Here is a 12,371-nt window from a genome sequence, read left to right on the forward strand (position 1 = left end):
TCGAGGAAATGGAGAACAATTTAACCAAAACCATGGAGGAAATCTCTTCTCTTGAAGCAGCAATAAGAGATCTTAAATCGAGGCTGGAGGTACAACTGGCCCCAGAGTTCCTCAAGGTACAAAATCTCTTTGTCTTGTCCAGTGAAACATTCCAGAGACTGAGGGCGGGGACTCTGACCTTTAACCTCTGGGTTTGGATTAGGCCTCAGTCTGATTGGTTGGATGATTGTCTCTTTGTGCTGTCAGTAAGGGTCCAATGGGAAATGAGGTGAGATAATCTCAGTGTGATTCCTATACACAGCGTAACCACGGCACTGATTGATGATTGGACTCCGAGAGAGCTGGTCTGGGAACTGGAGATGTTTACACTGCTGCAGATGGAGTTCTACTGAGATCTGCTGAGGATGGGTTAAAGTGCATTATTGCAGGGGTGATGGAGCTATTGTTAGAGAGATAGGAATGGGAGTGGGTGAGGGTAGAACGCCCAGCTGGACAATAGTGGAGAGGCGGTGGAGGAGGATGGCGTGATCGACCGTGTCAAAGGCTGCAGACAGACCGAGAATAATGAGGAGGGAAAGTTTGTAAGGATGGGTTTTTTGGGGAGAAGGGTGAAGATGTAGATTTAAATGAGAGAGAGAGAGGCAACACCTGAAGAGATGAAACAGTTTACAATCCCAGCTAACATGGGGACCAGGAGGGGAGGTTGGGAGATCAGTAGTTTTTGGGAATTGGATGGAGGGGACAGGAGGTGGGTCTCATGGACAAGATGAGCTCCGAGAGGGAATGAAAGGAAAAAATAAAAGTTATTTTCTAACTGAAATCTTGGTGTCTCAATTTCTACTCGTGATTTACAACAAGAACTCTTTAATCTGACTCGATCATATCTATTCTGTTTCTTTCCCTTCAGGATATTCAAGAGCTGTTGATGAGGTAAGCAGATATAAAGAAACAGTTTTGTGATGTGATCACTGCTGTCTCTCTAACACACACTGATTTCCAGACCTGTTTTTACAGGAATCAGATGGTGTTTCACAAGCCTGGAACTGTCTCCACTCAGTTACCTGTGGATATCGCTGGTGAACCATTCAAATATATCAAAGTGTGGAGGGAAATGAGAGCAGTGATTTCACCAGGTATCATTCTCTGTATATTACTATCTCCCTGCTGTTATCCACGTGATTAATGAGGTTTGACACACTGATGAAATGATCAGAAGATCAGAAGGAATAAGAACAGGAGTTGTCCAGCCAATTGAACCTGCTCTGATTTTTGATCAGATCATGTCTGATCTGATTGGGGCCTTTACTCCACTTTCCTGCCTCCCAGATGACCCTTAACCCCTTGTTGATCAACAATCTATGGAACTCGGTCATGAATCAATGACCCAGCCTCTGCTGCTCTCTGTGGTAGAGAATTCCAAAGACTAATATCCCTCTCCGAGAAGGAATTCCTCCTCATCTCTGTCTTCAATAGAGGCCCCTTCATTTTATGTTGTGTCACCTACACCTCGATTGGCCCAGAGATCAAACATCCTCCCAGCATCTACCCTGGTGAAGGAATCCCCTCAGAATGTTATGTTTCAATAAGATAACCTCTTATTCTTCCAAACTCCAGTGAGTACAGACCAACCAGCTCAACCTTTCCCCATAAGGCAATCCCTTCATCCCAGGAATCAGCCCAGTGAACCTTCTCTGAACTGTGTCCAATGACAGTCTCTCCCTCCTGATGTAAGGAGATCAGATCTGAACACAGTACTCAAGCTGCAGTCTCACCAATCCCCTGGAAAGTTGGAGCAAGTCTTCCCTACTTTACACTCCATCCCTTTTCCAATAAAGGCCAACATTCCATTTGTTTTCCTCATTCCTTGCTGTACCTGGACACTAACTTTTAGTGATTGATGTACAAGGTCCCCCAGATCCCTCTGTACTGCAGCATTCTGCTGTCTCTTTCTACTGAAATAATTTGCTGCTTTTCTATTCTTCCTGCCAAGGTGGACAACCTCCCATTTTCCCACATTATACTCCATCTGCTAAATCTTAGTCCACTCACTTAACTGGTCTATATCCCTCCGCAGACACTTTGTATCCACCTCACAACTTCCCAACCTCACTTAGTGGCATCAGAAAATTTAGCTACAGTACATTTTGTTTCTTCATCCAATCGGGAATATTGATCATAAATAGTTGTATCCCCATCACTGATCAGTAATCTCGGGAATTTGGAAATATCACAACCAATTAATCCACTTTCTCTCCAGCCCCTCCTTTAAAATCCTGCGATGCAGGACATCAGGTCCAGGGGAGAAGTCGTCTTTAATCCCATTAGTTTTCCAGATACTTTTTCTCTGGTGATCATGATTGTTTTAAGTTTATCCCTCCCTTTTCCCTCCTGCTTTCCCCCAACACTGGATGACACCAGGTGTTGTTCTCTGTATAATTTGGGGTATTTTATTTCCCCAGGTTATAAGAAAACATTTATTTCATGATCTTTTGACATGTCTAAGGGACATTGCCAGACCTCAACACTGAGCACCGATTGGTCCCCACATGTCCCGTTGTCAACACTGATACACACGGGCAGCATGGTGGCGCAGTGCTTAGCATTGCTGCCTCACGGCGCCGAGGTCCCAGGTTCGATCCCGACTCTGGGTTACTGTCCCTGTGGAGTTTGCACATTCTCCCCGTGTATGTGTGGGTTTCACCCCCACAACCTAAAAGATGTGCAGGGGAGGTGGATTGGCCAGGCTAAATTGCCCCTTAATAAAAAATAATATTAAAAAACACATACACTTCCCTTCACTCCATATACCAGTTACCATGACTACACTCTGTCCCCTTCTGTGACCAAGGACAGGAAATCCCAACTTAGGCAGACTTCACCTTCTGTCTCTTCCTCAGGGTTTTGTCTTGTAGTAAATGGAACTCAGTTCAGAGAAGTGTGAGGTTCATGTATTGGGAGAGGGAAGATATGGCAAGGGAATAGACAATAAGTGGTAAGATAGTGAGCGTTGTGGAGGAACAGAGGGAGCTTTGAATTTATGTCCACAGATGCCGGACAGGTGGATAAAGTGATGCAGATAACACACCCGGATATTTTCCTGTACTGACCACGGAATAGAAAATAAGAGCAGCGAGATAATGTAGGAACTTTATTAAACACTAGTTAGTCTACAGCTAGGGTACTTTGTATCTTTCTGGTCAGTGTGCTTGAGAGGTTACCGAGGAGATTAATGAGGGTGTTGGATGGATCAGAGAACTTGAGTTGTGAGTTATGATTGGATGGATTGGGATTGTTTTCATTGGATCCGAGAAGGCTGAGGGGAGATTTAATTGATGTGTATAAAATTAGGGGTGTCCTGAGTGGAAAGGAAGCCCCGAGTTCCATTACCTCGGGATCCATGATCAGGGAGAGTAGATACAGGGTAAGGGGGAGGAGGGTAAAAGGGGATTATTTTCACTCAGGGTGTGGTCTGGATCTGGGAAAGGAAGATTGAGGCAGAATCGCTCATCACATTTATAAAGTAATCAGATCAACACTAAAGGTGCCGACAGGGTTACGGAGCAGGAACTGGAAACCGGGATTGGGCTGGAGAATTAATTTGCAGCCGAATCAGGTTGGTCTGGAATTGCCTTTTTCTGTGAATCCCAGAATGTTTACAAAACAGGAGGAAACCAATCGGCCCATTGCGTTCCTGCTAGCTCGTTGCAAGATCAACTCCCCAGGGCCGTTCCTTCACCTTTTCTCTGTAGCTCTGCAGATTATATAGATACATAGAAGCAGAAGGAGGCCTTTTGGCCCTTCAAGCCTGGTCCGCCATTCATCATGGTCATGGCTGATCATCCAACTCAATAGCCTAATCCTGCTTTCTCCCTATAGCCTTTTGATCCCATAATCTGGTTAACCTTCGCTGCACTCCCTCGACAGCAAGAACATTGTTTCTCAGAGAAGGAGACCAAAACTGCACACAATTCCCAGGTGTGGCCTCACCAAGGCCCTGTATAATTGCAGCAACACATCCCTGCTTCTATACTCGAAACCTCTCGCAATGAAGGCCAACATACCATTAGCCTTCTTTACAGCCTGCTGCACCACCAGCATGCTTACCTTCAGCGACTGGTACACAAGGACATCCAGGTCCTTCTGCACACTCCCCTCTCCCAATTTACACGCACCCAGGTAGTAATCTGCCTTCCTGTTTTTGCTTCCAAAGTGAATAACCTCACACTTATCCAAATTATATTGCATCTGCCATTTGTTTGCCCACTCGCCCAACCTGTCCAGATCATGCTGTAGCATCCCTGCATTCTCGTCATAGTTCACAGTTTGAAGAATAAAGTGTTATGGTGTTCGGGTGCGAAATGTTAGCTGAGTCCACAATTGATTAGCCATGATCTCATTGAATGGCGGAGCAGGTTCGAAGGGCCAGATGGCCTACTCCTACTCCTAGTTCTTATGTTATGTTCATCATCCCACCCAACTTGGTATCATCTGCAAACTTTGAGATGTTACATTTTGTTCCCTCATCCAAATCATTCATATATATTGTGAATAGCTGAGGTCCCAGCACCGATCCCTGTGGTACCCCACTGGTTACTGCCTGCCAATTTGAAAAGCCATTAATTCCTACTCTGGTTTCCTCTCTGCCAACCAGTTTTCTATCCACCTCAATACATTTCCCCCATCCCATGCGCTTTAATTTTGCACAATAATCTCTTATACAGGACTTTGTCAAACGCCTTCTGAAAGTCCAAATATACCACATCGACTGGCTCCCCCTTGTCAACTGTACTGGTTACATCATCAAAGAATTCCAATAGATTTGTCAAGCATGATTTTCCCTTCATAAATCCATGCTGACTCTGACTGATCCTGCCATTGATTGTTCCTCTTCAGTTAATGATTCAATTCCATATGAAAGCAGTGATTCAATCTGATTCCACCACAGTGCATTCCTGACCCTAAACACTCACTGTGTGAAAAGGTTTTCCCTCACGTTAATGTGGCTTCTTTTGTCAATCAGTTTAAATTCTGTGTCCTCTGGTTCTCTTCTCTCAGGGGAACCACCTCAGCTTCTCCAATCTGTGTCCGTAACTGAAGTTCCTCCTGCCAGGAACCATTGTGGTGAATGTTTCCTGCTCTCTCTCTAATGCCCTCACATCCTCCCTCAAAGTGTGTTGCCCAGAACAGAGTTGAGGATTAACCAGTGTTTATACAGATATAACTTTGTCACTCTATTCTGTGTCAATAAAGCCTAAGATACTGCATTCTTATTAATCACTCTCTCTCAACTTGTCCTGTCACTGCTAATTGTGAAATGATGTTCTGTACATCAAGGTTTAGATCATTAATTTACATCAGGTAGAGTCGGGTGCGAACACGGACCCCTGTGAACACTGATGTATAATCTATGTCCAGTCTGACAACAACCAACAACACATTCACCCCATTTCATATCTATGTTAAGACCATAAGACCATAAGACATAGGAGTGGAAGTAAGGCCATTCGGCCCATCGAGTCCACTCCGCCATTCAATCATGGCTGATGGGCATTTCAACTCCACCTACCAGCATTCTCCCCGTAGCCCTTAATTCCTCGCGACATCAAGAATTTATCTATCTCTGCCTTGAAGCCATTTAGCGTCCCGGCCTCCACTGCACTCTGCGGCAATGAATTCCACAGGCCCACCACTCTCTGGCTGAAGAAATGTCTCCGCATTTCTGTTCTGAATTTACCCCCTCTAATTCTAAGGCTGTGCCCACGGATCATCGTCTCCTCGCCTAACGGAAACAGTTTCTTTGCGTCCACCCTTTCTAAGCCATTATTTTTTTTTTTTTTTTTTAAATTTAGAGTGCCCAATTAATTTTTTCCAATTAAGGGGCAATTTAGCATGGCCAATCCACCTACTCTGCACATCTTTGGGTTGTGGGGGTGAAACCCACGCAAACACGGGGAGAATGTGCAAACTCCACACAGACAGTGACCCAGAGCCGGGATCGAACCTGGGACCTCGGCGCCGTGAGGCAACAGGGCTAACCCACTGCGCCACCGTGCTGCCCCTTTCTAAGCCATTATGAATTTTCTCACCGTTTAGAAAGTAGTCTATGCTTGGATTCTTTTTTCCAAAGTGCAAGACCTCACATTTTCTCACATTGAATTGCATCAGCCATTTCCTGCACCACTCTCCCAAACTGTCTAGATCCTTCTGCAGCCTCCCCACTTCCTCAGCACTACCTGCCTGACCACCTAACTTCGTATCATCGGCAAACTTCGCTAGAATGCCCTCAGTCCCTTCATCCAGATCATTAATATATATGGTGAACAGCTGTGGCCCCAACGCTGAACCCTGTGGGACACCGCTGGTCACCGGCTGCCATTCCGAAAAAGAACCTTTTATCCCAACTCTCTGCCTTCTGTCAGACAGCCAATCCTCAACCCATGCCAGTAGCTCACCTCGAACACCATGGGCCCTCACCTTACTCAGCAGCCTCCTGTGTGGCACCTTATCAAAGGCCTTTTGGAAATCCAGATAGACCACATCCACTGGGTTTCCCTGGTCTAACCTACTTGTCACCTCCTCAAAGAATTCTAACAGGTTTGTCAGGCACGACCTCCCCTTACTAAATCCATGTTGATTTGTTCTAATCCGACCCTGCTCTTCCAAGAATTTAGAAATCTCATCCTTAACGATCGATTCTAGAATTTTACCAACAACCGAGGTTAGGCTAATTGGCCTATAATTTTCTATTTGATCCTTTCTTGAACAAGGGGGTTACAACAGCGATCTTCCAATCGTCCGGGACTTTCCCTGACTCCAGTGAATTTTGAAAGATCTCAACCAACGCTTCCGCTATTTCTTCAGCCACCTCTCTCAGAACTCTAGGGTGTAGCCCATCGGGGCCAGGAGATTTGTCAATTTTAAGACCTTTTAGCTTTTTTAGCACCATCTTGTTTGTAATGGCAACCATACTCAACTCAGCCCCCTGACCCTCTCTCATTTTTGGGATATTACTCATGTCTTCCACTGTGAAGACAGACGCAAAGTACTTATTAAGTTCTCCAGCCATTTCCTCGTCTCTCAGCACCAGCCTTCCGGAATCAGTTTGAATTGGCCCAATGTCTACTTTGGCCTGTCGTTTGTTTCTTATGTATTGAAAGAAACTTTTACTATCATTTCTTATATTACTGGCTAGCCTGCCTTCATATTTGATCCTCTCCTTCCTTATTTATCTCTTTGTTAACCTCTGTTTGTTTTTGTAGCCTTCCCAATCTTCTGATTTCCCAGTGCTTTAGGCCACTTTATAGGATCTCTCTTTTTCTTTGATACATTTCCTGACCTCCTTTGTCAGCCATGGCTGTCTAATCCCTCCCCGGATAATCTTTCTTTTCTTGGGGATGAACCTCTGTACAGTGTCCTCAATTATGCATACAAACTCCTGCCATTTTTGCTCTGCTGTCTTCCCCACTAGGGTCTGCTTCCAGTCGATTTTCGCCAGTTCCTCTCTCATGCCCTCGTAATTACCTTTATTTAACTGTAACACCATTACATCCGATTTTGCCTTCTCTCTTTCAAACTGCAGACTGAACTCAACCATATTATGATCGCTGCTTCCTAAGTGTTCCCTTACTTTAATATCTTTTATAAAGTCTGGTTCATTACATAGCACTAGTTCCAGAATAGCCTGCTCCCTTGTGGGCTCCATGACAAGCTGTTCCAAAAAGCCATCTTGTAAGCATTCCATGAATTCCTTTTCTTTGGATCCACTGGCTACGTTATTTACCCAATCCACCTGCATATTGAAGTTCCCCATGATCACCGTGACCTTGTCTTTCTGACATGCCTTTTCTATTTCCCGGTACATGTTGCGCCCCTGGTCCTGACCACTGTTAGGAGGTCTGTACATAACTCCCATTATGGTTTTTTTGCCTTTGTGGTTCCTCAATTCTACCCACACAGACTCCACATCATCCGACCCTATGTCGTTTAGTGCCATAGATTTAATTTTGTTCTTAACTAACAAGGCAACCCCACCCCCTCGGCCCACCTCCCTGTCTTTTCGATAGGTTGTATATCCTTGGATGTTTAACTGCCAGTCCTGAACCCCCTGCAGCCATGTCTCTGTGATGCCTACCACATCATAATCATTCACGATGATCTGTGCCATTAGTTCGTCTACTTTGTTACAAATGCTACGAGCATTCAGATAAAGTACCTTAATGCTAACTTTCTTATCATTACAGATATTGGAAGTCCTAAGATGTCCAAAGTTATCCTTCCTTTTTGTTGAATTCCTAGTCTGCATCAAGCTTAAATCCACCTGCCTACATGTTATCCTCCGGCGTATCTTGCCATTTAACTCCATGCTCCCTGTCGCTTTCATTTTCCCTTCCCCCCAACTCAGAAGTTTAAAGTCCTACTGACCACCCTATTTATCCTCTTCGCTAGAACACTGGTTCCAGATCGGTTCAGGTGGAGACCGTCCCAATGGTACAGATCCCCCCCGGTTCCAAAACTGATGCCAATGTCCCATGAAGTGGAATCCCTCTTTCCCACACCAATCCCTTAGCCACGTGTTTACTTCCCTAATTTTCTTGTCCCTATGCCAATTGGCACGTGGCTCGGGCAGTAATCCGGAGATTATGACCCTTGAGGACCTGTTGCTGCTGTCCTCGTTATTCTGTACATTTTCTCTGTTTCTGTCTGTTAGGGCCCATGTTGCCATGGAGACCAGGGAACATACGAGGAGATTACAGAACAAAACCGTTGTATTGAGAGAACTGAAGTAACTTCTCCGTCATTTAGATGTGAATTTTCTACTGGGATCACTCCTTCCGAGTGTGAATGGAATTCCCAGTGGGAATGTAGCTGTTGTCCGTGTTATCCCATCACTGAGTCAGAAAGCTGTAGATTTCTGTCCCATTCCAGAATCTGGAGCAGGAAGTCCAGACTGACAATCCCAGCGCAGTACTGAGGAAGTGCTGCAGTGTTGGAGGAGCCTCTTTCAGCTGAGACTTTACATCTTCTCAGCTGGAGAGCAATGATCCAGTGGCTGGAGTTTGAAGAGGAGGAGGAGAGATCACCCCCTTGTCCTGGCAGAGATCTCAGAGGGGGGTGTAGGGCTGGAGGGGGAGAGCCCACCCCCTTGTCCTGACTGAGATCTCGGAGGGAGGTGGTCTGGAGGAAGAGAGCTCACTCCCTTGTCCTGACTGAGATCTCGGAGGGGGGTGGAGGGCCGGAGGGGGAGAGCCCACTCCCTTGTCCTGGCTGAGATCTCGGAGGGGGGCTGGAGGGGGAGAGCCCACCCCCTTGTCCTGACTGAGATCTCGGAGGGGGGTGTAGGACTGGAGGAGGTGACAGAGATGGAGTTTGGGCAGTGAGAATTTTAGGTTCGAGGCATTGCTGGGTTCGAAGCTGATGAGGATGAGTGAGCACTGGGGGGGCTGAAATTATCAACAGGGGACAACCAGTGTCAGATTCCAGTAGATTGAGTTCAGGGTGGTGACTGACTCCCTACAACTTGTCTTAACCAAGGTCTTGTACTGAAGAGAGATCTTTATTCTCAGTGAATTGATGCTGATCTGTGCTGGGTGAATGGAGCTGAGGGAATGGGGAGGAATTTCTTCAGACACTCTGTCCCTGAGCTTCCACAGTTCCTGGGCTGAGGAAAGTGGTGATGTCCCATCACCGTCTGTACACGTCCCGTCATTCACTCCTGTTTTTCTCACAGTAACAGCTTCCCAATCATGTTGTCTTCCAGTTCCAGCATCTCTCACCCTGGATCCAGAGACAGCAAACAACCGACTCATCATTTCCCAGGATCTGACTAGTGTGAGGGCCGGAAATGAGAAGCAAGATCTCCCTGAACATCCGGGAAGATTTGATCAATATGTCTATGTGTTGAGTTCCCAGAGTTTCACATCAGGGAGACACTACTGGGAGGTGGGTCTTGGAAACAAACCTTACTGGATTGTGGGTGTCTGCAGAGAGTCTGTCAACAGGAAAGCAGACATCACACGTTCACCTGAGAATGGATTCTGGGTAATCGCCCGGCTTGCTGGCTGCAAATCATTGAAAATCCCGGATGCCATCTCCCAGCTGAAAGTGAAACCCCGGAAGTTGGGAATTTACCTGGATTATGAGGGAGGACAGGTGTCATTTTACAATGCTGAGGACATGTCTCATCTGTACACCTTCACTGACACATTCACTGAGAAACTCTATCCCATCTTTAATCCCTGTCGTAATAACTTTGGTGATAACTCTGAGCCACTCACACTGCTCTCTGGGTAACACAGTGGGAGACGTTTTGGGAGGTCGGAGTTTTAGTGAGAAGCCTGATTCACTGTCTGAACAGCTCATGTTGTCCTGATTCTCTGCTGTGTGCTGTCAGGGGGTGAGTGTGTTTCTGTATTGTTTATTCTGTAAATTTAACTCAGATTCTCCACCCATCCCACTGTCCCGATCTCAATCTAATGGGATCCATAAACACTGGGCTGGTATAGAATGAAGCAAAATCTCCTGAATTGTGTTTTTCTTTAGATAAATGTTTTTATTCTCTATTTTCACATTTTCCTTCAAAATTTACACCCCACCCACAGACAGTAAACGGTAAAAATACAAAATCAATCCCCTTAACAATAACAACGATCCCATCCTCCCACCACCCCAAACAATGGCCCACCTGTCAATATATGCATCCAATAAAATAAACCCTCCCACGGTGGAAACAAAAAACAAATGAGAAAAAGAAAAAGAAGTCCGGGACCGCCCATGGTCACCACCACCCCCCCCCCCCCCCCCTCCCCCCCCCCCCCCCCCCACACCACGCCGTCCAACCTCTGAAAGAGTGCAGTACATGATACCCAAGAGTTGTAATCCACCCCCCCAACCCGGCACTGCCTCTTGTAAAGCTCCTCCCCCCAACCTCGGTTCCTTCCCCCCCTTTCCACCCCCGGCTAGACCACTCGGACCCTGTTCTGCCAGGCTCCGATGGCCGCAGCCCCTCCCCCCACCTCACTCCCGTTCACTGGCCGGCTTAGACCAGCCAGCGTGGAGACCCCCAGCCGGGTCCCTTTCCCCCTTGCCCGGCCCTAGGAAAGCCCAGAAATCCCCTTTTAGCACACAAACCCCGCATATCCACCTACACCCCAAAGAGCCCTCACTTCGAGTGAAAGTCCCAGCACTTCCCTTGTCCAAATATGTACATCATTGGCTCCTTTAGCCCATACACCCGCACGCAGTGAAACAAACAAACAAAAAGAAAGAAAATACAGTCATGAGGTTACATCGGCGCATGGCCATTTCTCAAATTCTCAGTTCTGCCACAGTCCTTCTGCCTTCGCAAACTCCTCCGCTGCTTCCGCCGTACCAAAATAAAAGTCCTTAAGCTTGTAAGTCACCCTCAGCTTCGCTGGATATACAATGCCGCACTGCATCTTGCTAATGTACAGTGCCCTCTTCACCCGGTTGAAAGCAGTCCGCCTCCTTGTCAGCTCCACCGTAAAGTCCTGGTATACACGTATACCAGCTCCAGCCCACTGCACCACCCGCTTCTGCTTGGCCCAGCACAGGACCTTCTCCTTCACACTGTACCTACGGAAGCACAGAGTCACTACCCTTGGCGGCTCACTTGCCTTTGGTACAGGCCTCCACGACTGATGAGCCCGATCCAGTTCATATCGGGAGGGATCCTCCCCCTCCCCTAATAGTTTCGCCAGCATCGCAGCAAAATACTCAGTCGGCCTCGGCCCTTCAACTCCTTCGGGCAGCCCCACAATCCTCAAATTCTGTCACCTGGATCCGTTTTCCAGGTCTTCCATTTCTCCTCGCAGATCCTTATTAATCTCCACACCTTCCACATCTCCTTCCCCAACGAGGTAAGTTGATCACCGTGCTGCAATAATGTCTCCTCCACTTCCTTATGCACCTCCCCTTGCTCCCGCACCTCCGCCACTGCGCTCGCCAACGCCGTCGTCACCGGGGAAACCGTCTCCTCCACCAGCACACTCAAAACCTCCCTCATCTTCCTCATTGTCTCTATGTATTTTGTAAACTGCCTTTCGAATTCCACAGCCATTACCTTAGTTATTTCTTCAGCCGTAAGCAATGCGGCCTCCCCGGTGCCCCAGCCTCCATTTTCCTTGGTGACCCCGCGGTGACCTTTCTACTCCCAGACGAACTTTCAGCTGTTTTCACAGCCGTTTTCTTACTGGCCCTCGACATATCCCTTCCCTGTGCTTTCTCCTGGCCTTCACCGCCTTCGCTGCCCCTAGGACCGGGCGTCAATCCCTGACAATGCCGTTCCCGAACGGGAGCCCTCCAACGCCCGGCTGGCTCCCGCCCGCCGTCACCGGGAAGTCAGCCATCACCGC

General features: G+C 47.2%; 1 protein-coding gene across 1 annotated transcript; it reads left to right on the plus strand.

Annotated features, from left to right (window-relative positions):
- The first annotated feature begins 943 nt into the window (after window positions 1-943).
- Window positions 944-10,522, plus strand: LOC119976340 (zinc-binding protein A33-like). Its single transcript, XM_038816807.1, has 2 exons — window positions 944-1,133; window positions 9,758-10,522. Exons 1-2 carry the CDS (start codon window positions 1,022-1,024, stop codon window positions 10,288-10,290), a joined length of 645 nt encoding a protein of 214 aa, XP_038672735.1. The 5' UTR covers window positions 944-1,021; the 3' UTR covers window positions 10,291-10,522.
- Window positions 10,523-12,371: the final 1,849 nt, after the last annotated feature.

The sequence above is a fragment of the Scyliorhinus canicula genome, chromosome 13 (genome assembly GCF_902713615.1).
Source record: "Scyliorhinus canicula chromosome 13, sScyCan1.1, whole genome shotgun sequence".
Lineage (NCBI taxonomy): Eukaryota > Metazoa > Chordata > Chondrichthyes > Carcharhiniformes > Scyliorhinidae > Scyliorhinus > Scyliorhinus canicula.

Coding starts and splice junctions, on each gene's coding strand:
- LOC119976340 (XM_038816807.1), top strand. CDS start 1,022: ATGGTGTTTCACAAGCCTGGAACTGTCTCCACTCAGTTACCTGTGGAT. Junction 1,134..9,757: donor GAGAGCAGTGATTTCACCAG/GTATCATTCTCT, acceptor GTTGTCTTCCAG/TTCCAGCATCTCTCACCCTG.